This window comes from Elephantulus edwardii, unplaced genomic scaffold (assembly GCF_000299155.1).
Source record: "Elephantulus edwardii isolate Elephantulus edwardi_28Jun2011 unplaced genomic scaffold, EleEdw1.0 scaffold00342, whole genome shotgun sequence".
Classification (NCBI taxonomy): Eukaryota; Metazoa; Chordata; class Mammalia; order Macroscelidea; family Macroscelididae; genus Elephantulus; species Elephantulus edwardii.
In genome coordinates, this window is record NW_006400092.1 from 603,902 (window position 1) to 627,898 (window position 23,997).

At 35.6% G+C, this 23,997-nt stretch overlaps 1 protein-coding gene across 1 annotated transcript in view; it reads left to right on the forward strand.

The window, feature by feature from the left end:
* LOC102852896 (ovostatin homolog 2-like) overlaps positions 1-23,997 on the forward strand; it is a 75,453-nt gene that overhangs the window by 36,352 nt on the left and 15,104 nt on the right. Inside the window, 9 exon segments of the mRNA XM_006901756.1 lie at positions 2,179-2,276; positions 6,409-6,637; positions 9,260-9,389; positions 12,381-12,499; positions 13,382-13,433; positions 15,007-15,090; positions 15,919-16,095; positions 17,220-17,301; positions 18,453-18,609. Coding sequence (XP_006901818.1) covers positions 2,179-2,276; positions 6,409-6,637; positions 9,260-9,389; positions 12,381-12,499; positions 13,382-13,433; positions 15,007-15,090; positions 15,919-16,095; positions 17,220-17,301; positions 18,453-18,609 — 1,128 coding nt within the window.

The following is a 23,997-nucleotide window of genomic DNA, read 5'->3' on the forward strand; positions in this document are numbered from 1 at the left end:
AGAGTTTAGGGCTGTTGTACTTAGGGTAGCTATGAGTCGCAGGCGACTCAATAGCACATAACAACAACAACAACATCTATCTATCTAATCTCCCTCTCTCTATCTATCTCTCTATCTACTTAATTATCTATTTATCCTACAACCAGCTACTTCAAGGAAGAAAGATGGACAATCTCCTCCCATGGAATTTATAGCATCTGAAAACCTGCTAGATGATAAGTTTTTAGCATATCATCTATAATGTGTTTTAAATGGACACTTCTGGCTGCTATGAGAAAAACAGGGCTGAGACTGGGGCTGTTTTAAGACTGGAAGAATGAAATGTTGAAAATATAAGTAAACTAGTTGACAACAATGGCTTAGGTTATTACTAGGGGGAAAAAGGACAATGTAGAAGTTGTAATATAGGTAGATTTGAGAACTGTTTTCAAATTATTGCAAACTATATTTGTTTATTGCTTAGTTACAGAAAGTGAAGGCTTTTACTTTATTCATAAGGACAAGTTTTGATTTTTGATAATTGTTGGTTTCTGACTTGAGTACGTGAATGGCTTTTGTTTGGTAACACTTATAGAGATTAGAAATACCAGAAAGGAGAAAGGAGGGAGATCTTATGAGTCTACTTTTGGAACAGTTACATTTGGAATGTTAGTAAAATATTAAAAAATAAATGTACGCCATGGTGTTGGATTCACAAGTCTGGGGCACAAGAGAGGGATCTAGATGGAAGGCACAGATTCAGGAGACATCAGCATAAATTCTAATTGAAGCCATGTATTGATGGAGAGACAACAAAGTGGGACCTACTGCCATTAAATTGATTCAGACTCACAATGACCCTCTATCGAGTTTCTGAAGCTGCCAATCTTTATGGGGAAACTCCCCACATTTCCTCAGGTTGTTACTGGTAGATTCAGACTACAGCTGACCTTTCCATTAGCAGTGACACCAAGAGCTTCTTAGTAAAAGAAAAGACCTAAATCTAAGCACTTGAGAGCAAGTAAAAAATGAGGAAATTAAGAAGTAACAGAGGGTAAAAAAAAAAAAAGGTTAGAGGATATAATATTATAGAAGTCAACAAAAGTGATTGTTTTGGAAAAGAAACAGTGAATAGTAATATCATATGTATCCTAGAAGCCAAGCAAATGAAAGAATATGTTTATAAGAATTAACAATACGAATACCACTGGAAACTTCAGCAATGTTAATATTGTTGTTGTTATTAGTTCCTGTTAAATTGGCTCTGACTTATGTCAGTCATATATATTGTTATTGATATGCATCATCTAGTCAAAACTGACTCATAGCTGAGGCTTTACTGAATTTTCAGAGGCAACAATTCACATGAGAAGAGGTTTCTCATTTTTCTCCCACAACATATACAATGGAAGAAAATGCTGCTAGTTTTGCATGGTTCTTCTAATTGTCAACATGCTTACATGCTCAACCTAGGAGGGTCATCTCAGAGCACTAAATTGGTTAATGATCATACCCATAAAGTTTTTATTGGATGATTTGGAAGTACATTTTAGGCCCTTTTTTCTAGACTTAATCTGTAAATTCCATTAGAATTTGTCTACCATAGATGGACCCTGCTGAAATTTTAAATACTGGAGATGTAGCCTTCCAGCATCATATCACCATACAACTCACTACAGTATAACAAACTAACAGATGGGTAAAAGAAAAGTAATACTAGCATAATGAATTGGTAGACGCCAGACTGCATTTTGATAGACACAAGAGTGTCAGGTGAGGTAAATAGACATTGTTTTTTCTAAATTTAACTGTGAAGAAACAATGTAGGCTGAATATTTTTTTTTCTTATTTGCTTTTATTTTATAGCTGGAGGGATGTGAGCATTGAAATGCTGATAACTAGGTGATTATGTACCTGTTAGGACTCAAAGAATCATAGCAATCCTATGAAAAATGGCTCTGAACTTTGCCCTATCTTAAGGCAGCCTTGTCCTCTCTAACACATGTTACTCCACTGCCACATTCACTGTGTCAATCTATATTGTCCAGGATTTATGGCAATGAAGCCCACTGGTAAATGCTTATATTGTTTAATATCAATTCATACTAAGCATGGGTCGTTAAAGGCCACATGAGTATAACTGAGTCACATAGTATTATCCTCACTAAATATTTTTCCACTTTTCTTTTAGTTAGTAAGAACTTCGTGGATAATTCCGTATATGTAGAACAAGCCATAATAGAAACAGTACGAAGAAACTTCCCAGAGACATGGATATGGGATCTCGTGAGTACCAAGTAAGCCTTTAATTTTTTCCCCTATGTGTGTATTTCTATTTTATTCTTGTTTTTATTTCCTTTAGTCTTGGACAAATAAAGTGGCACCATCTCTGTAAAATACATAGAGGGTTGGAGTACAAGCCACAGAGCCAACTCAAAGTCAAGGCAAAGAGTTCTTCTCTTGAAGAATAGAAATGAAGCAAAAATTTGTCACATAAGAAAACACAAGAGTTGAAGATGCTAGAAATACACTATTTCACTGTCCTCTTGAAGTTTAATGTTTTTATAACTGTATTTATGAAGTTTAAGGGTTTTATACCTGAAGAAACAAAGGGAAAGAAGGAGATTAATAATTGTCATTACAGAAGGTCAGTTTAGTCCTTTGAAATGTCAGGGTCAGCCACCTAATCAGGGAGGTGTTGAGCCAGCTGGATTTAGTTATTTTCTCATTTTTCTCTTTAAATTGTATTATTTTGATTTATGTGAAGGCTTACAAAGCAAATTAATTTTTCATTAGAATATTTATACATGGTTTTAAATTACATTATTTTTAATACTCAAAATGGAATTGTACTTCTCCTGCTTCCTATAATTCTGATTTCTATGAATCCTTTACCATGCTGTGTCTTCCATTTCTTTAGTGATATACTGTGCTGATTATCACATTACTGGATAATGCCTTCTCTTTCATTCAACTTAATATGTACCTATTATCTATTTATTGGGTGTGTGTGTGTGTATACCATCAAAATCAGATCTGATTGGTACAGGAGGATATTATCCCTCCTTCTCTAGAACAGCATCTAGTGCATTCTAACTTCTCACTTCTGGGATTGCAGTGCAGCTATTTACTGATTTTTATATTTGTTTAAACCTTTCAGAAGTAGGATCCACTTCCTAAATAAAATGTCTTTGTAAACTCTATGAACTTTGAGAAACAAGATAGAGACAGAAAGACTTCAATTCTTTTGTTCTTAGGGTCACTATGAGTCATTCTTGACTGCTATCAACAACAACAACCTTTTACTTAGCTTTTTATAATAGTCATCTTAAACAATATTTGTTCTTTTATGACTGACTTACTTCACTTGCCATAATATCCTCTAGATGAGACCTCAATGTTGTTTTGATTTGCTTCTCTTCCTTGCAAAAGGACATCATACTTGGAAAGATAGAGGGTTATCAATAGAGAAGAAGATTCAATGAGATAGATTGACAGGGTGACTTCAGCAATGAGCTCTAGTGTATCAGAGAAGAGTAAGAATCAACTCGATGGCAGCATTTCAAAGAATTCTGATGTTGCTGTGGTTAAGGCATTTGGTTGCTAGCCAAAAGGTTGGTAGTTTGAACCTACCAGCTGCAATGGGGAAGAAAGATAAGGCTCTGTATAGATTTATAGCCTTGGAAACCATGTAAGATAGTTCTACTCTGCTATTCCAGGGTCACTATAAGTCAAAATCATCTTGATAGTAGTAAGGTTTGGGGGTTTATTCATTATTATATTCAGTCCAGAAGCAAATTATTGACATATTCTTCTCAAATGGTTTATATTCTGTGGTTTATTTGGTTAAGATCATGTTCTTTCTGAAAACAATAGTTTACCTCTTTACTTATTCTTCCTAAATGATATTACTTCTTGACATTTTGCTTCTATTAATGCATATTGACCTCATCATTCTGTTAAGGGCAGTTAAAGTTCTGTCATTATTTTCTCTTAATTACTTATCTATTGATTTTAGCAAAACACAGTAAAATTTACAGAAATGACAGGCTAGAGTTTTGAAGAAAAATCCATGCTAAAAGCAAAAAAATAGATTTGGCTTTAGAAAAACAGCTCTTTCCTATTAAATAAGGGTCTCAATTAATAATTTTAGGTGACCTTGCTCTTTAATACCAATTGTTTATGTATATACTGATATCACTTTGGATTTTATACTTTTTCTCTATCTTTTTATTAGCTATTTCTCATCTATAACTTTTATTTAAATAGGTGCTAACTATCTTAATTTTTTTAAAAAATGTTTTATCTCTGTTTAGTAGTGACACAGAATTGTGCTGCTAACTCAGAGGTACATAGTTCAAAACCACTAGTTGTTCCACAGAAGAAAAATGACCAATCACCTCCTTTGTGATTTATTGCCTCTGAAAATCTGCTGATGGTCAGCTATGAGTTGGTTCTGACTCAATGGTCCAGAAAAATCAAGATTTTATATACATCTTTCTATCAAGGCTTTTATCTAATGTCCTGCTTATACTTGTTGCTAGATATTATTAAGTTCATGTAGACTTATACCCAACCTTGTGTATATCAAAACAAACCCTTGCTCAATTGTAAGCCATTCTAATAATCTCTGTTGTTGTTAAACTCATTGTTGTAGACACTGTGATAATCCATCTCATTGATGGTTTTCTTCTTCTAAGCCAAACCTCCACTTATCCAAGTGTGATGGCCCTCTCCAGAGATTTGCCCCTCATGATAGCAATCCCAGAGTATGTGAGACCATCTATCCTAGAAGTACAGAAGCTCAGCATCAGGTAGACATAGCTTATCACCAGTGGACTAATTGGTAGCACCATGACAGATGGAGAAGAGATTAAGGTTGTTAATTTCAGCTTGCTTGGCTCCACATTCTTGGCACAAGCAGTCAGAAAATTAAAATATATGTTGCATTGGGGAAGTCTACTTTAAGGGACTTCTCGAAAGTCCTAAAGAGTAATGATGTCAGTCTAGGAGCTAAGGAGTGCCTGATCATCAAGTCCATAGTTTTCACAACTACTAACTAAGCATCTAGAGCTAAACAATGACTAAAGATGACAGAAGAATCAATGCCTTTGAGTTTTGGTGCTAGAGAAGAGTATTGAACATACCATGCACCACCAAGAGAACAAATAGGTCTGTCTTGGAGAGGGTGAAACCAACTTTCTCCTTGTAGGCAAGGATTTTGAAGCTCCATCTCACATCTTTTGGGTATGTGGCCATGATGGACCAGTCCTTAGAGAAGTACATCATGCTTGGAAGGGTATAGAAATAACACAGGCGAGGAAAACTCAAGATGAGATGTATTGACACAGTAACTGGGCTAATGGGAATAGGTGTGTTGGAGTCAGTGAGACAGCTTGAGATAAGGCAGGGTTCAGAGTTCTTGTATGTAGGGCCACCATGAGTCACAGGTGATTCGATAGCACAGAACAATAACAAGAGAGATTTGATGGTTCTTTTACCAGGTAATGAGACTGTCAATATTCTCTACCAACATCACAATTCTTCTTTGGTCTTCCTTATTCATTATTTAACTTTCATGTGTATATGAAGAAACTGAAAGTATTATGGTTCATGAGTCAGACACACATCTTTTTTCTTAACTTTTTATTGTGATTTGAGTAGATAATTACAGAACAAAGTGAATTTTCACTTAACAATTTATATACATTCTGGTTTGTGACATTGATTACAAGCTTCATATTGTAGCAGCACTCTACTCAGTTCCACCTTGTGTTTATCATTTTCACTCATCCCCTTGCCACTTTCTGAGCTTTATTTCTGGGCAAATATTCCCTTTTGATCTCTTATGGTAGATTCTTCTAAAGAACGCTTTCCTATCTGATGTTATTGTTTCCCTTACAACGGTTTATTATTTGGCTTAAAATTGAATTACAGCGGAAGGTTCACTTCAGATTTTAAGGGTGTGCAAAGTTTTAGGGGTTCAGTTAGTCTCTTAGTCTCTATCAGGTCAGTAAGCCTGGTGGTTTTGAGTTTTGTTCCACATTTTTCTCACAATGTACCCGGTACTTCCTATTGTGATCCCTTTTAAAGCATTTATTGGTTGTGTGGTGCCATCTAATTCTTAGGGTTGTGGCAGCTGAGATTCACAAGGTCCTTTGCACTAATTTTTTCCATGTTTCTTTTCTTTCCTGTTTTTTTGTTTTGTGCAGGGAGAGATCAATAGTTGTACCTTAAATAACATCTATCAAGTTGTTAAGACTCTAACTGCTACTTGCCAAAGTGGGATGTAGAATGTTTTTTGGACTATGCCTATAATTAATTTTTAATGTGCAGTTAATATTTTTTCTTTATTCTTCTTTCCTCTGGAGAAATACAGGTTTTGATGTAGAGAGGTGCAGCAATATTGCCAGTAATCTTTCCTTATAGCTCCTCAGGTTCAGCGAGTATTTCATTCCGCATTCCTGATACTATAACCAAATGGGAGACAAATGGCTTCTGTGTGAATGGTGATGCTGGCTTTGGCATTTCATCAACAGCAGATCTGGAAGTCTTTCAGCCTTTTTTTATTGAAACTACTGTACCTTTTTCATTAGTTCAAAATGAACAATCTGATTTGATTGTCACTGTCTTCAACTACTTGAATATATGTGCAGAGGTGAGTTTTCCCTTTGGTCTGGAAAGAAAATCTAACAGTATAAAATTAGTCCTTGAACTAGTAGAGGAACTTCAGTATATGACATTGAAAATCTGTTATATGCACTGGTTATTGTTCTGATACACTAAGTTAGCTCTCCAATATAATTTTAAAATATCTTCTCATTCAAACCTGAAATTAATTGTGTTTCTGCCTATAACATGTGAAGTATAACTTAAGGAGGAATGTGTCAGTCAGTATAGGGAATGGCCCTTGTGTCTGTAAATGGATGCAAGGATGGTGAAGTAATTTAAAGCAAAGGTTTCCATATCCTTAGACCCACCTTGAAGACTGGTTTTGCTTTTGTGACCTTCAGCAGATTGAATGATGCCTTTATGCCCCCATTACTTCATCTGTAAAGTGAAGTTAATACAAATGTCTGGGTAATGACAAAAAAAAATAGCCCATAATATTTCTTTGCATATTGCTATATTCTTGTATATTTCCAAATGCAGTATTATATGATTAAGAGTCAATGATAATGAAGGAAGAAGTTCAAACTGCACTGAAGTCACTGGCAAAACAAAAAAAAGAAGGCCCAAATGATCAATGGAATAGCAATCTATATGTTTCAGCTAGCAGATGCTCCTGGCTGTGCTTAATAGTTTATCCCCAATATTTGAAGGACTGTAGTTAGCTGTCTGGCTAACTGACTGGAAGAGATTAATATTTGTCCCCATTCCCAAGAAACAAAATTCAACAGAAAGTTGGAATTATTGAAAAATTTTATTAATACTGCATTGAAACAAAATTTTTCTGAAGCTCACCCAAAAAACAGGTAGAATAGTAAATTGACAGAGAACTTCCAGAAGTTCAAATTGGGTTGAGAAGAGGCTACAGCACCAGGGATATCATTGCTCATGTCAGATACATCCTAGCTAAAAAAAAAAGTATGGCAGAAGAATGTCTATTTGTGCTTTATTAACTATGCTAAAGCATTTGACTATGTGGATCATAACAAATTATGGCTAACATTGGGAAGAATGGGAATCCCAGAACAATTAAATGTACTTATGCAAAACCTATACCTAGATCAAGAAATTGTATAAACAGAGCAAAGGAACACAACATGATTTAAAATTAAGAAAGTTGTTCTTCAGGGGTTCTAGATCCTTTCTTCAGACCTATTCAATTTGTATGCTAAACAAATTATTTGAGAAGCTGGGCTCTATAAAGCAGAATATCACATCAGGTTTGGAAAAACAAAAACCTGAAATATGCAGATGATACAACCTTACTTTATGAAAGTGAGGAGGACTTGAAGTACTTACTGCAGGTAATCAGAGACTACAGCCTTCAATACTGACTACATTTCAACATAAAAAAATTCTCACCACTGGACTGACAAGCAACATCATGGTAGATGGAAAAAAAGATTTAAATTGTCAATGACTTCATGTTATAATCAACACATTTGGTACCAGGAGTCAAGAAATCAGGAAATGCATTAGGAATGCATTTGTCTATAGGCAGGGACCCAAATTACTGAGGAGTAATGGTGTCCATTTGAGTACTAAAGTATGCCTAATTCAGCCTATGATCTTTTCAGTCACTTGCTATGCATCTGAGAGCAGCTGGACAATGAATAAGGGAGATAAAAGAATTCATACCTTTGAGTTGGGGTCTTGGAAAAGAATGCTGAATATCCCCAGGGCTGCCAAAAGAAGAAATAGATATTTCTTGAAGAAAGTGCATCCACAGGGTTCCTTGGAGGCAAAGAGGACAAAGCTTCATCTTACATATTTTGAGCATCCTTCTAGGAGAGGCTATTCCTTGGAGAAAGATATCATGCTTGGAAAAGTAGAGGGTTGGCAAAAGATAGGAAGACCCCCAAACACATGAATTGACACAATGACTATTACAATGGTTCAAGTATGTCAGAAATTATAAGGATGGCTCAGGATAGGGCAGGGTTCAATACTGTTGTTTATAGGGTCACTGTGAGTTGTACTCAACTATATGGCACCTAATGACAACAACAACAACTATAATAAAATAAGACATGTTTCCATATACCTCACACAAAAACAATTGTTTTCTTTTTCATCAATGATTAACATACAGCTTTGATTCACATTGAAAATTCTCTGGGTGCTACAGTTTATTGATTTGTTTACTGTTAAGATTTAACCCAGAGGTGCTTCAGGAAAAAAAGGCCTGGTGATCTGCTTCAGAAAATGCACCATTGAAAACTATAGAGCACAGATCTACTCTGTCACACATGAGACTTTAGTGAATTATAACCAACTCCATCTTTTTCTCTCTCTCATGTTGCCAAGTTGGTTTTAGCTCCTAGAGAACTTCCAATGGATATCCAAGGATATAAATCTTAATGGGTTGAATTGCTGAATTCAAATCACCGCAGATGATTGACATTTTCCTTAACAGCAAAATACACTTGAATTATGCTACCAGAGCTTCAACCTACTCCATAGCAAGTATTTTGGTTTTTCAGACTGGAAATTTCATAATTACTTGGTATCTTTCAATTTTCTCCACAATTAGGTGAGATAAAACATATTTTTCTCAAGAAAAAAGAGTAACAATAATGTATTGTTCAAAGTTCTATGATTGTTCTTTCAGATTTCTGTTCGACTAGAACCATCTGAAGATTATGAGGCAGGGAGTAACACTCTGCAAAGCAAGAATGGTGAGATTATCCAAGCTGGAGAGAGGAAGACATATGTGTGGACTCTTCTACCTAAAAAACTGGGTAAGGAGCTACTTGTTTACACTAAACTCTCACTAAGTAACTGTTCACTTTTTTACTGCTTCTTTTTCTTTTCCTTTCATCTTTTATACAAACTGAATTTTCTCCCTTACATTTTTGTCTTTATTTTTTCTTTACTTTGAATTTAAAAATGGAATCTTACCTAAAATCTAATTCTCTAACACAACAAAAATCACCATTAATTGGCATAAAAACATAGTATAATTGAATACAATATGCCATGCTGTCATATTTGATAGATGTCATTGAGTCAAGTATGTTTCATAGCAATCCTGTTTCTTTTCCATCATGCCTGATACACTTGAGCCCATTGCTGCAGTCATTGTATCAATCCAACTTGAAGGAGGTCCCTAGAATCAGTTTGTCAGGTTAAATTTTCATGAATGATGCCTTTGTGGTCCAGCTTTCATTTTAATTTCTCCAATTTTTACTTTTTTATTCAACTATTATTGCATGAATGACAAGTGTCATTCCACATTATGATCAGCTATTTCATAATATTAAAAACTTAGAAAGAGCTCAAGCACCATGAAAAGTATTATCTCAATGCAATATAGAAAAATAAATTTGAAAATACTTAGTTAAAAATTTGGAGGAAAGGAAAGTTAAGACAAATAAATGATGCTAAATACACAGACACACAATACTAATAAGCAACAATTCTTTTCTAAAATATCATAAAATTATACTTTATTCCTATAGTAAAAAATTAAAAAAAGAGTGTACTAATTATTTTGGTTCTTTAGTGGTAGTGGTTGGCTTCAGTCTATTTTACTGCTAAATTTTTGTGATTTGGGTTGGTTTGTTTGGGTTTTTTTATTTGAGTTTGTTCTAACTTATATTGACCTTCCTTTAGGTTTCCAAATATAGATAATATGTTTGACAGTTAATCATATTTTACAAACACAATTCAGTGTCTTCAATTGCACAACAATCATCAATATTAGATGCCACCAAGTAGAGTATGACTCATGAAGACCTTACGAACAAATGAACAACAGATCTGAATCCTGCTATTCTGGCCATCCTCACCATCTCTGATACACTTGAGCCAACTGCTGCTCTTGACAAGTTTTCTATCACCATAAAAAAGATACTCAATGATTTCTGAAAAACTATTTCTCTTCCATCTTCCTTCTGATCCTAATGACCAGTAGTATATGCTCATTCTTAGACATTTTCCTATTCCAAGAGTCTCCTATAAGTGAAATAAAAAACAAAACAAAAAAACACAACCCAACAACAAAACAAAACACCACTTATTCTTCTGTAAACACAACTCAGCATAATATGGCTAAAACTCATCCTATTCAGATTTTAAGTTTCTCAAATGAGGTTTTCAAAAATATTACACTAGCAATTCATAGGGGATACTACACAACTTGAATAGTTTTCTGCAATTAAGTAGATAAGAAACAGAAAAACTTAAAAATAATATACACATTAATAATGTATTAATAAGGTAAGTAATGTTGAATATAAAGAATTAACTTTTGGGATCTTAATTGTCATAAGAAATGAAACTTAAGATCAGCCTTAATTACAAACTGTGATATCATAAGGATATAAAGCAACTGATTTCTCATTAGCACTGATGTCAGTGCCCTTTCCAGTGTATCATATCTTACTGTTTTGTTTGTTGACTTTAAACAAAGTTAGGCTTCTAGTCATATGATGGCATGTACTCATGTTGTCGCATGCTACATTAAGACATTGCATTAGATGCCTTTGCAGAAAATAATTTTTTATTTAATATTTCTTCGAATTAAATAAATTAATCACTTAATATATGTAAGCAGGAGTGGTACCTACTTCCTAAATAACATGCCTCTGGAAACTATGAACTTTGATAAATGTCGATAGTTATAGAAAGCCTTCAGGCCTTTTCTTCATAGGGTCACTATGAGTCGTGTTCAGCTGGAAGGCAATCAACAACAACAATCTTGAAACTGGCATAATGAGACATACCAAAACTATCTCTTTATAGGAGACAGAATAACTTGTTTTGGTCCAAGCCTCAATATGATAGAATTTGTTGTTTATGTTATATGCTATTTGGATCCGACTCAATAATATATAACAGCAGGAACACAACAACAAAATTGACTCTCCTGTGGATTTTCAGACACTGTAATTTGCTTCAGAGGAGACTGCCCGTCTTTCTACTGAAAAGCAGCTGATAGATTCAACCATGTCCCTTTGGATTGTTCTTGTTATATGCCATCGAGTTGCCTGTGACTCATAGAGACCCTATGTACAATAGCTGTGAACCCTGCTCTGATCTTTTTTTTTTTTAATTTTATACTGGTTTACATACAAAGTTCATAAAGTTCATATACATTATATTTCACTCTGGACCTTTTACCTTTCCTTTACCTACCTCTCCCTGCACCCATCAAATTGTGTGACCCTATGTTTAAGCCCCTCCCTCTCACTCTGCTCTATTCTGAGCCAGTCTCACTGACTCCATCACAAACTAATTCCATTGCCCCAAGTAGTGTGTCAATCTATCTTATCCGGGATCTTTCTCTCCTATGCTATCCTTCCACCCTTCCAAACATGTCCTTCTCCGAGGACTGGTCCCTCCTGGTCACTTGCCCAAAGTATACAAGATGAAGCTTCAAAACCCTTGCCTCCAAGGAGAAACTTGTTTTCACCCTTCCTTACCCTAAGCCTCCAGAGGTCCCTCCTTACCTTATGTTGTTGTTATGTGCCGTCAAATCGACAACGACTTGTAAAGACCCTATGCACAATAGCTCTGGCCCTTGTCCTATCCTGAGACAGTCTCACCATCTCTGACACACTTATCCCATCACCGTAGTTACTACGTCAATCCACCTCATCCCGGGTCTTCCTCTTTTGCACTTATCCTATACAGCTCAACAAATTTAAGAAGTAGCTCACAAATTCTAATCATTTCCCGTTATAGACAGGACAAAGGTCTATTTCACTTTTATTTGGGGACTTTTTCAGGTGAAGTGAACATTACTGTAGTTGGTGAATCCAAACAAAGTAGCGGTTGCGCTAATCAAGCACCTGAGCAACACAATGTAAGATGGAAAGATACCGTCGTGAAGAGTTTACTGGTAGAGGTATGTATGTGCAGAAATATCAAGCTCTTCTTGGTAAGGAAGCATATATAACAGGTCAAATATTAAAGCACTTCTTATTGAGAATAATATGTCATACTTTTGATTCAAGACATTTTGTGACTTTTTAAAAACTGATTTCAGTGTAAGATTAGAAAGCATTTGTTTTTCATTTGATCACTCATACACATTTTATTTGATGACAATAAAGTTACAATTAAGTTACAATACCTTATGTAGTCAAACGTACAAACCTTATGTAAAAAAAATCACACTTTCCCCACTTCCTTCTGTAATTCTAATTTCTATTATTTTATCCTACCCCTTCCTGAAGGGCAAGTAATATAAAATTCATTGAAAAAGCAGCTGATTTCATTTTTGTTAAATTAATAAGATAATAGAATTAATACTTGTAGCAAATATTGATAAATTTTCATTTGAACCTGGATTTTGATATTTCCTGTGCCCAGACTTCTCTCCCTTCCCCTCTTCTTGCTTAAACTGATTCTCAAATCTAATATAATGATTCTTGTGTAATCTTCATTGTTATTAAAAATATTAATGATTATCAAAGGAATATTCTCCTCTAGTATCTTGTACATTCTTACTCTTTTTTTTAACATTCTTACTCTTAAAAATATTTATTTGTCCACCGAGATTCTACAAAGGATCAGTGGAACAGAAAGTGTCCCATCTCATTAAATGGGTGCTGATAATAAACAGGGACATGTAAATATAAACAGAAGGGTGCAATGAATTGGACATCTCCCTGATCCAAATATATACCAGCCATATCTGTATGCACTGAGGCTCTGTGATTTTTCCTTTATGGAAAGATGATGCATTCTCAATATTTACTGTATGTCTTTGTTTTCTCATTGACAGCCTGAAGGTATTGAAAAAGAAATGACTCAAAGTTTTCTTATCTGTACAAAAGGTAAGAGGATTGTTGAGATGTTCAAAAGAGTTCTAAGGAAAATATAACAGCAGAGTAAATTTATTTCCTCTTCTTGCATATTAGTTTGAGTAACATAACATCTACCTAGTGATTTATTCTCTATTCTTTATGGAGGATTACTTATTCCATGCCCTAATTTCATGTGTCATTTCAGTCAAAAAGGGATATTTATGAGATTTTTTTTTTCAAGTCAACTGTAACTTTGGTCTGTTTTAGCCCATTTTTCCCTATCTGTATATTCTTGATTTCTCTTGTTACAGTGTTAAGTAGTGAGACATCAGAATTATGAGTGTTATTTTCTTGTGTTCTTAAGATCCCAATGGCCTAAAATTTTTGTACTTAAACACTAGGCAGAAAGTTGACTTTTGGAAGCCACTTTTTGAGCACTGATAAAAAAGGCCAGGGATTGCCATGGGTCAGAATTGACTTGAGGACAAAGGTTCTAGTTTATTTGATTGATTAATTAATTGATTGATTATACCCTTAGGGCCAGACAGCCCTTAGATAAATCACTGTCTCTCAAACTCCTGCTTTATGTATGACCATCATGATACACACACACTAAAAAAAAGAAAAAAAAGAAAAGAATTGTCATGATGGTAATCTGATTCCAACAGAAGTCTTCACATTTTTTTTTCTTTCTTTCATGCCTACTATATTATATTGCTGTTACATAACATCCAGTCAGAACAGACCCATAGCTAGCTGATCCTCCAGTGGGTTTTCAGAGGTAGTAAATCTCATGTAAGGAGATTGCTCATCAATTACTCATGGAGTAATTGGTACATTTGAACTGTGTACCATTGGGTTGGCAGGGCAACTCTTTATTAGTAAGCTACCAGAGGTCTCTTAGCCACCATTTATAGTGAGTAGATTTTAATGTCTTATCAATAGTTTTTAAAAGACCAGTTGTTGATAAATTGAGTTCCAGTTATCATGACCCTATGTATACCACAGTACATTTGTATTCTCTAGGTTTGGAGGTTTCTTTGGGTTTTATTTTAGCGTTTATTTATTTTTGTATACTGTTATTTGGGTAAAGAATTACTTGGCAAATTGATTTTCCATTCACCATGCATATACATTTTGTTCAAAAATACTAGTTTCAAGATTTGAAGTGTTATCATGTTGTTCCCCTTTCCTCCCTGTAGTTCTTATTTCTATGAGTCCACCTATAATCCACCATTTCTTTTGGGGATTCTAGTCCTGATTTTTTATTTAAATGGATTACCAACACTTTCTTCTGAGGTGCCTCTGGATGGGCTCAAACATCCAGCCTTTAGGTTAACTACTGAGACATTAATAATTTTCATTGTAAATTATTTGAAAATGAAGCTATTGTCTAATATATCATTGAGTTATCATTTTTAAGTGTATTCCTATTGTGAGCTCACTCTAAACTTCAATTTAATATCTTCTGATAAGGAACATACAAAGTAAAAATAAATTATAGAATCTGAATCTTAACACTTTTGTCTTCTAAATCTGCTGCTACTGTTTTTAAAAGAAAGTTGACATGTTATTTTTTGACACTTGACTGTTTTCTTTTCAGGTGATAAAGCCTCCAGACAGATAGTTTTGGACTTGCCTAACAATGTAGTCGAAGGATCTGCCAGGGCCTTTTTCACTGTTGTGGGTAAGTTGAGTAAATTTTGTTTCAAAATTATTGGAAAACTTGGTAGAGGTGGCTTTTATAAATTGTTTCTTCAAATAACAACTCCTTTATTTTACTTTATACTAAACCTAGAGGGATTTAAATATTGTTTCCAAACTGGTATTGTTATAAAACATTAGTTCTGGCAGAGGAGAAATTTCTGGAATTCAGAAACTCATAATTCCATTATAGCTCAAAAAGTTAAAACATTGCATTACCCTCTTGAGGAATCAGAACTTTGCCTGCCAAAGATTTCAGAATTTCCTTAGTAAAAGATTTTTTTTCAAAAGTCAAAGTTCATCATGTTTATAATTGACATTAACAACTTTTGGGAAGTAATATATTACAATATTCATCTGGCCAGCTTTTCAGCTTTTCCAAAAGCAAGCAACTAAACTATCAAACACTCTTCCTACCCCTTCATCATACTAATGAGAATCTGAACTTCTCAGAAATGTTTTCATACCAGAAGCCATTTATCATTTATGACTATCTTTTTGTTTGTTGTTGCTATGTGCTCTCAACTTGAAACTGGCTTGTACCTGACCTTCAGTGGATTTATAAAGGTTGCAAATCTCACTGGACTTGATTGTCCATTTTTCCCCCATGGAGCGTCTAGTGGATGGAAACCATTTGCCTTTGGTTTGGCAGTACAGCCCCTTACTTCTTTAAAGCTTTTTTGAATTAAATTTAAATTGTTTTCTTAACTTTCAATATGTCTCTTTATCTGTAGTTACTAAATGTTGAGATGATGATTTAAGCAATTCTGATTTTTTTTGTTTGTTTGTTTCTATTCTTTTTCAATTTTAGGGGATATTCTTGGACTGGCAATACAAAACATGGAGAATCTTCTCCAAATGCCCCATGGATGTGGAGAGCAGAATATTGCTCTACTAGCATCTGACACCTATGTTCTTGACTATCTGAAATCCACTGGGCAGTTGACAGAAGAAGTTAAATCTAAAGCCACCTTTTTCTTATCTAATGGTGAGATAAGTAGCTTCCACAAAATGGTTATTGTTAAAACCAAGATATGATAAAGCTATAATTTGAAGAGTATCTTATGAGGAAAAGTAGATATTAACTGAGATATTCTAAGTCTTAGTTATGTTTTCTTTCTTACTTAAATGTTTCCAACATCTGCACAGTCATTGTCCAAATATTTACCTTTATAATTTAGAAAGGAAATGCTTCAAATGAAAAATTCTTTTAAAAAAATAACTCAATATTTTTCCAAGCTACTCTCTTTATCATTATATCAATATTAGTTATAGATGGTTAATTATTATTTGCTATATTTGTTTGTGAGCTTCGCCTCATATACTTTGTGCATTTGCTGAGGGGCTATTCCTTGGAGAAGGACATGATGATGGGAAGGTTGGAAGGTCAACAAAGGAGAGGAAAACCCTAACCAGGTGGATTGACACAGTGACTGCTCCCATGGGCTTTCATTGTGTCAAGATGTGTGAGGATAGCACAGGATAGAATATGGTCCAGATCTTTCGTTCATAGGGTCACCATGAGTCAGACTCGACTCTATGACACCTATCACAACAATATCATATTGGTCTATGCAATTGTGTTTCTTTGGAATAAAAGTATTTGTTTTGTATGTAAATGAAGAGTATATATACATTTTGTAAAATGTGATCTTAAGGGCAAAGTTTATCAATAATTTTGTTGGGCTTTCTTTTAGGAAAGTTAACAATGAAGTAAAGTAACCTGAAGGGAAAAGTTGTTAAGCAATTAGTACTTACCAATTAAGAACCAGCTTTTGAACCAGGAAAGCACATGGTATATCTCATTTATTATAAAAAATCCCATAATGCCTGACTTAATATTTTCACATTTGTAGATACAGAACTTAAGTTTTACAGTGCAACAATGAATGAATGAAAACCCAAAATCTCTGTAAATGTTCATTAAAACTAATAAAATTTAATAATAATAATAATAAAAAATTATATTAAAAAAATTTAAAAAAAAGAACTTAAGTTTTAGAAATGTAAATGATCTGTCTAGTAACTGATTCCTCAAGAATTCATTACGCCATTCTTTTCCTTTTGACTTTCTTGAGTTAAAAAGTAATTTACTTCAATATTGTATTTTAGGCTATCAAAAACAGTTGGCTTTCAAAAACTATGATGGATCATATGGTGTGTTTTGGCAGAAGAATCAGGAAGGAAATATTTGGTAAGAGAGGAAAATTTTAAATGATGGTAGGAGTTCCCTAGGGAAATTTTAACAGGAAGAGAGGAAGACCAAGTTCTCTGGGGATTTTGAAGTAACATGACTTTTGTAAAAGATTTTTCTGAATCTTTGATTGCACGTAAACGTTTTCATTATACCCAGATTAATGCTTTAAAAAATTATTTTCACAAAAGGCTTGCACTTCCTCTCATTATCTGGTTAGTATATAAGGGAATGTTTTCTAGTGGTCAAGTCAGAATGTTGAAGGAATACAGCTGAGGATGGGGGTTTTCACCCATATACATTAATGTAAAAATATCCTAATAAATTTTCCAATCATAATAAGGATATAGAAACAAAGCCTCAAAAAATGAGTTGGGCAAAGGGAATGGATTTCCAAAAAGAATAAACATCTGTACTGGAGAGAGTGAAACTAGAATGCTTTTTTTTTTTTTTAAATTTTTTTTATTTTTTGTGTGCATGTACCGTCAAATCAGATCTGACTGATACAGGAGGAGATTGCCCCTCCTTCCCCAGCAGAGCATCTGGTGGATTCGGACCGTGCACCTCTGGGATTGTAGTTGCAGCTTCTTGCCACTAGGCCACCAAAGCTCCCCCACTAGAACGCTTCTTGAAGGCAATTATTGTGAAACTCTATCTCATACACTTTAAGTATGTTGTCAGTAGAGGGCAGTCCTTGGAGAATAACATCAAGCTGGGAAGGGTAGAGGGACAGCGCAAGAGAGGAAGGGCGTGGATGAGATAGAATGACAGACACAGTTACTATGGCAATGGGATCAGATGTGTGTTAGAAATGGTGAAGTTGCCTCAGGGTAGTGCAAGGTTCAGAGCCATTATTCATAGGGTCACTATAGCTTGACAGCACATAACAACTATCATGTTATCAAATATAAATAATCTATGGGTTATATAGGAAAAACTTCATGTGTACACAGTTGACTGTTACCTGTTCTAATTTACGTTTTGCTATTCAGAATATTTTATTGACCCCAAAGAAAGAAATAATATCAATAAAAACTGGATAAAGTCAGCTTTGAATAAGTAGGATTTATCCAATTCCCCAAAGAGAAAACTTGTTGCATAGCTTCTTTTTCTTTCTCACCCAAGTTTTACTCTAGTGACTTACATTACAGGCTTACAACTTTTACATTTAAAACGTTTGGGGGAATGAAGAAACATATTTACATTGATGAACAAGTTCAAAAACAAACTTTGATCTGGCTTTCCAACAAACAGAAAAGTAATGGCTGCTTTCAAAGTGATGGCAAACTTTTCAACAATGCCTGGGAGGTAAGATTGCAACAAGCTTGTACTTCCCTTGCTTGTTTGCTTATCTTTTCTGTATCTGGTTTTTATAATTTAAAATATGAATGGCTTCCTTGTGACTATCCCCTGTGAGTCTCCTGCAATCATGGGCCTGTGATGGTCTAGTGTCATTCCTATAGCAGGTAGGATTAACCATAGCTGAGTTACAACTCCTCATGAATAGTCTATTTCTTTGCCTCTGTCTTTAGACTTTAATGTAGTTAGGTATTTGAAGAAGATAAGTTAGTAATAGATAAGAGAACCTTGAGAGAAAAGAGAAATTTGAAACTTGACAGTTGATAGAGAGCTAACAAAGGGGAACATAAGAAGCTGCTTAATTCTTGGCTTTAGATAGCAAGAGAGTTTGAAGCAGCCATTTAGTATTCAATGTTTCAGTGACATGATCTCTTCTAATATCCTCTAGTATGCAGAAGATCATTAAGGCCAATTCTCCTTCAGGGAAAAATAAAATTATAGTGAAGGGTGTATTTGGCAGTATCCACTCTCTTTCCTTAGGATGTTAATTCATATCTATATAAACCACCAGACATGCTCCCGTTTTATTTTCTTTCTTTATAAATAAGAAAGGGATCATTTTAAAGTAAAATGGCAGTGTAAAATCAAATAAACTAAAAGATGCAGATATGCTGTCCTTCTCCACCCTATCACCTATATACTTTATGTTCCTAGCCACTGTATTTCCTTTTGGATGCATAAAACTACATACTGTAATATTCCCCTGTACCTTGCCCTGATGTACCTTCAATTATCTTAAGCTTGTCCCCTGTATGCCTCTTCATAATTACCGATCTTATTCTTGAATTTTGGAATGTACAGCTGATAAAATAACTTCAAAATATGGGTGAATGGCAACTTTTAGTGAAAATTTTTCTACTTTTATCTGATGTGGGGAAATATTTTTAAATTATTCCAAGCATATTTTTCACACTGGGAGGAGCTCAGTAGAGAAGGACTCTTGTTCTTCTGTATGATAATCACAGACTTTTTTATGTTCTCTTCTAAAAGATCTTGATGTTTTCATCTTATTAGATTATTATTGCTTCAGTTTTTCTAAGCTTGTTCAATCCTATTTAGTTTGATTTTTAATAATGTAGTGTGTGTGTGTGTGGTGCTGTGTTGTGAGAGACAAAAGAAACAAGAAAAAAAAATGAAAATGTGGACTGCACAGGAATGGTGGTAAAGCCTGCTGATATAGAAGTATGTTTTGGGCCCTGTATGGTATATCAGGTCCCAATATCTGCACTTATTTATCCCTTAAAACCAGAGTATGTCAGAGAGAGTTCTTCTCTGAAGAGGAGAGAAGCTGTTATTTGCTTTATTTTAGGGGAAAATACTAGAAACCAGTTACTGAAAGATTGAAGAAAAATTAGTTCACTCGAGCATGTTGATTATGACATGCAAGCAAAATCCTGATGAAGATTATCCAAAAGTGACTGGAACAGTACATTGATAGAGAACTACCAGAAGTGAAAACTGGGTTTAGAAGAAGTTGTGACACTAGGGACATCATAGCCAATACCAGAACAAAGCAAGGAAACACCGCATGGCTCAAAACCAGGAAAGAAGTGTGTCGGCGATGTAACCTGTCTCCATAACTTTTAATCTACATGCAGAACAGATTATTTAGGAGGCTGGTTTTTATGAGTTTTGTGGCATTAGGATTGAAGGAAGATTCATCAACAACCTGTGTTGTGCAGATGACACAACATTACTTGCTGAAACCGGGAGGACCTGAAGGGCTTGCTACAGAAGATCAAGGACTTGCAGTCTCTAATATAAATTGAAGCTGAACATCAAGAAAACAAACATTCTGGGGAGCTCTGGTGGCCTAGTGGCAAGAAACTGGACTGCAATCCCAGAGGTGCGTGGTTCGAATCCACCAGATGCTCTGCCAGGAAAGGAGGGATAATCTCCTCCTGTACCAGTCAGATCTGATCTACAGTACACAGACAGACACATACAAAATAATAATTAAAAAATTAACAAAGAAAAAAGAAAACAAACATTCTCACCAATAGGCCAACTGGCTATTCCTCAAAATTTCCCAGCACTCCTCTGTCCATTTGCTGCAATGAGATAATCTGGGTTTTCTGTGATGGGTTTTCAGCAGAACCTTGTGCCATTGGGGGATAAATACTATAATGGCTACCCAAGGTGGACAGTATTTTTTTGAGCTCCCACTTTAACACAGATTTGGAAGCAGGAGTGACATCCACTTCCTAAACCACATGCCTCTGGAAACTCTTTGAACTTGGAGAAACTGATGATAGGTATAGGAAGGCTTCAGGCCTTTTGTTCATAAGGTCACTATGAGCTGTGCTCAACTCGACAGCATTCAACAACATCTAAAAAAGCATTTCATCACCAGTATGGGTCTGGAATCCAGGTTTGGAAGTCATCTGGAGCAGTTGTATTCAATTCTGGTTTTCTGATTCTGGTGAGGATGAGGGTAGAATGTTTACTCGTCATTGAATGTGAGTTAATTGTATTCGGCCTCCAATTGGAAAAGAAATTTGGGCCTTCTTGCCTGTGTCTCTTGGGTCTGGTTTTAGTTGTTTCTGGTCAAACGTTCTAAGTGGTATATAGCACTGGTCTGTCATTTGCTCTACTGAACTAACTCTAACTAACTCGTGGTGGCTGTGATGCTGAACACTGTGACACTGATGTGTTAAATGCGATAATGGCTACCCATGGTGGCCAGTGTTTGGCAGAGCTCCTTGATTAAAGCAAGCTTCGAAGCAGGAGTGACATCCACTTCTGAAATAGCTTGCCTCTGGAAACTTTATGAACTTGGAGAAATGATGAGAGTTATATAATTGTTCAGGTCTTTCGTTTATAGGGTTGCTATGAGTCACCTATGACTCAACAGCAATTAACAATGATGAACATGCTGTAGAAAAGGAAAAAGCTAAAAGAGATAATCAGACAGTCATGAGGCCAGCTAAATCTGAAATTTCTGATGGTTACATTTTACAGAAAGATTGCATCTCAGCATTAAAAAGATAAAAATCCTAGCCTCTAGACTGCTAGGCAACATCATGGTAGATGGAGAAAAGATTGAAATTGTCAACAAATTCATCTTACTTGGATCCACAGTCAATACACTTCATCAGGAAATCCAGAGATACATTGCAGTGGTAAAGTCTGTAGTCAGGAACCTGTTCAAATTATTGAGGAGCAATGATGACAGTTTGAGGACTAAGGTGTCCCTGATTCAGGATATGGTCTTTTTATTCACTTGCTTATGTATCTGAGAGCTGGACAATGAACAAGGATGATAGAAGAAAAATTGATGCCTTTGAATGTGGTGTTGGAGAAGAGTGCTAAATATCCATGGACTGCCTAAAGAACTCAGCGATAGGTCTCATAGAAGGTGCAGCTAGAATGTTCCTTCAAGGCAAAGATGATGATGCTTCCTCTCACATACTTTGGGCATGTTTCTAGAAGAGGTTTCTCCTTAGAGAGAGACATCATGCTTGCAAAAGTGGAGAAGAAGACTTTCAACTAGGTAGATCAACATAGTGACTGCAGCAATGGGTTTGAGAATGTTGGTGATTGTAAGAATGACACAGGATAGGACAGGGTTCACATTGTTCACAGAGTTGTTTATGAGTCGTACTCAACTGGATGGTACCTAACAATAACAACACTACTAAAGTTCCATTTATATCAATGTAATTTAAAAAGGGGGAAGAGGAACATCCATATATTTGGTTTTCTGGTTTCTTGGATAAGAGACCTTTTGATATGAGTGGCAGCCTCATAGCTTCATCTTATCAGACACAAGGATATTCACTTGACACAGAAAGGACACTTGCACAATAGACATTACAAAAGGGATAGAGAACCAGATAAAGTCATGTAGACCAGATTGATAGGGCATAGAAGTGTAAATGATGAAAACTACAAACTGATTTTTAGAAGGTACTTTGCTTTTAAGATGTTAATACTATATGTACATAATAAAAGGAGCTTTGCTAACAAGTGGGTGACATTCAGAATTGGCAAAAAATTCCTTAGGGAACTTTTATGTATAGTCAGTTTGGAAAGCACATGATTTATACATGCTTTTCCATTTAGACTTTACTATTACAACCTCCTGAGGTTGGTCCCTTTGCAGGAATATTCACCACAACTTCCTGTTCCATCTTATCAGAAATTCTTTTTTTACTTTTATAAACCAAAGTCAAATAGAATTATGTGAACAATTTGGATTATATGTTTCTTTCAGGCCATAGAAATATGACTGAATATGTCATTAAGTATGTTGTTGTTGTTATGTGCCGTCGAGTCTATTGAGACTCATAGCGACCCTATGTACAACAGCCCTAAACCTTGCTCTATCCTTTGCCAATCTCACTGCCTCTGACACACCCATCCCAATTACCCCAGTCACTGAATCAATCCACTTCATAGAGGGTCTTCCCCTTCTGCGCCATCCCCCCACCCTACCAAGCATGATGTCCCTCTCCAAGGACCTCTCCCTCCTTATAACATGTCCAAAGTATGTCAGACGAAGCCTCAGAATCCTTGTCTCCAAGGAGCAGCCTGGTTTAACCCTCTTCAGGATGAATCTGTTTATTTTCTTGGCAGTCCAGGGTACATTCAATACTCTTCTCCAGCACCACAGCTCAAAGGCATCAATTCTTCTATCCTCCTTAGTCATTGTCCAACTCTCTGATGCATAGCAAGTGTTAGCAAAGACCATAGCCTATAGGAGACGCACCTTAGTCTCCACAGTGACACCATTGCTCTTCAGTACCCTGGAGAGGTCCCTAACAGCAGACTTTTCCATCGCAATACATTTTGGATTTCCTAGCTACTGGTACCAAGAGTGTTGACCGTGGAGACAAGCAGACTAAAGTTGTTAACAATCTCAATCTCTCCAGCATCCATTCTGATGCTGCCAATTGGTCCAGTGGTGAGAATCTTTGTCTTATTGAAATTGAGACTCAATCCATACTGAAGGCTGCAGTCCTTGACCCTCTACAGCAAGCATTTCAGGTCCTCCTCCGTTTCAGCAAGCAGGGTTGTGTCATCTGCATAACGCAGATTGTTAATAGATCTTCCACCCATCCTGACACCACACTTCTCCTCAGAGACCCCAGCCTCTCGGATAATCTGCTCTGCATACAGGTTGAAAAGGTATGGTGATAGGACACATCCCTGGCATACACCTTTCCCAATTTTGAACCATGTAGTGTTTCCTTGCTCTGTTCTGATGACTGCCTTTTGGTCCAAGTATAGGTTTCTCATTAGCACGATCAAGTGTTCTGGGATTCCCATTCTTCTCAGAGTCAGCCACAGTTTGTTATGATCCACACAGTCAAATGCCTTTGCATAATAAATGAA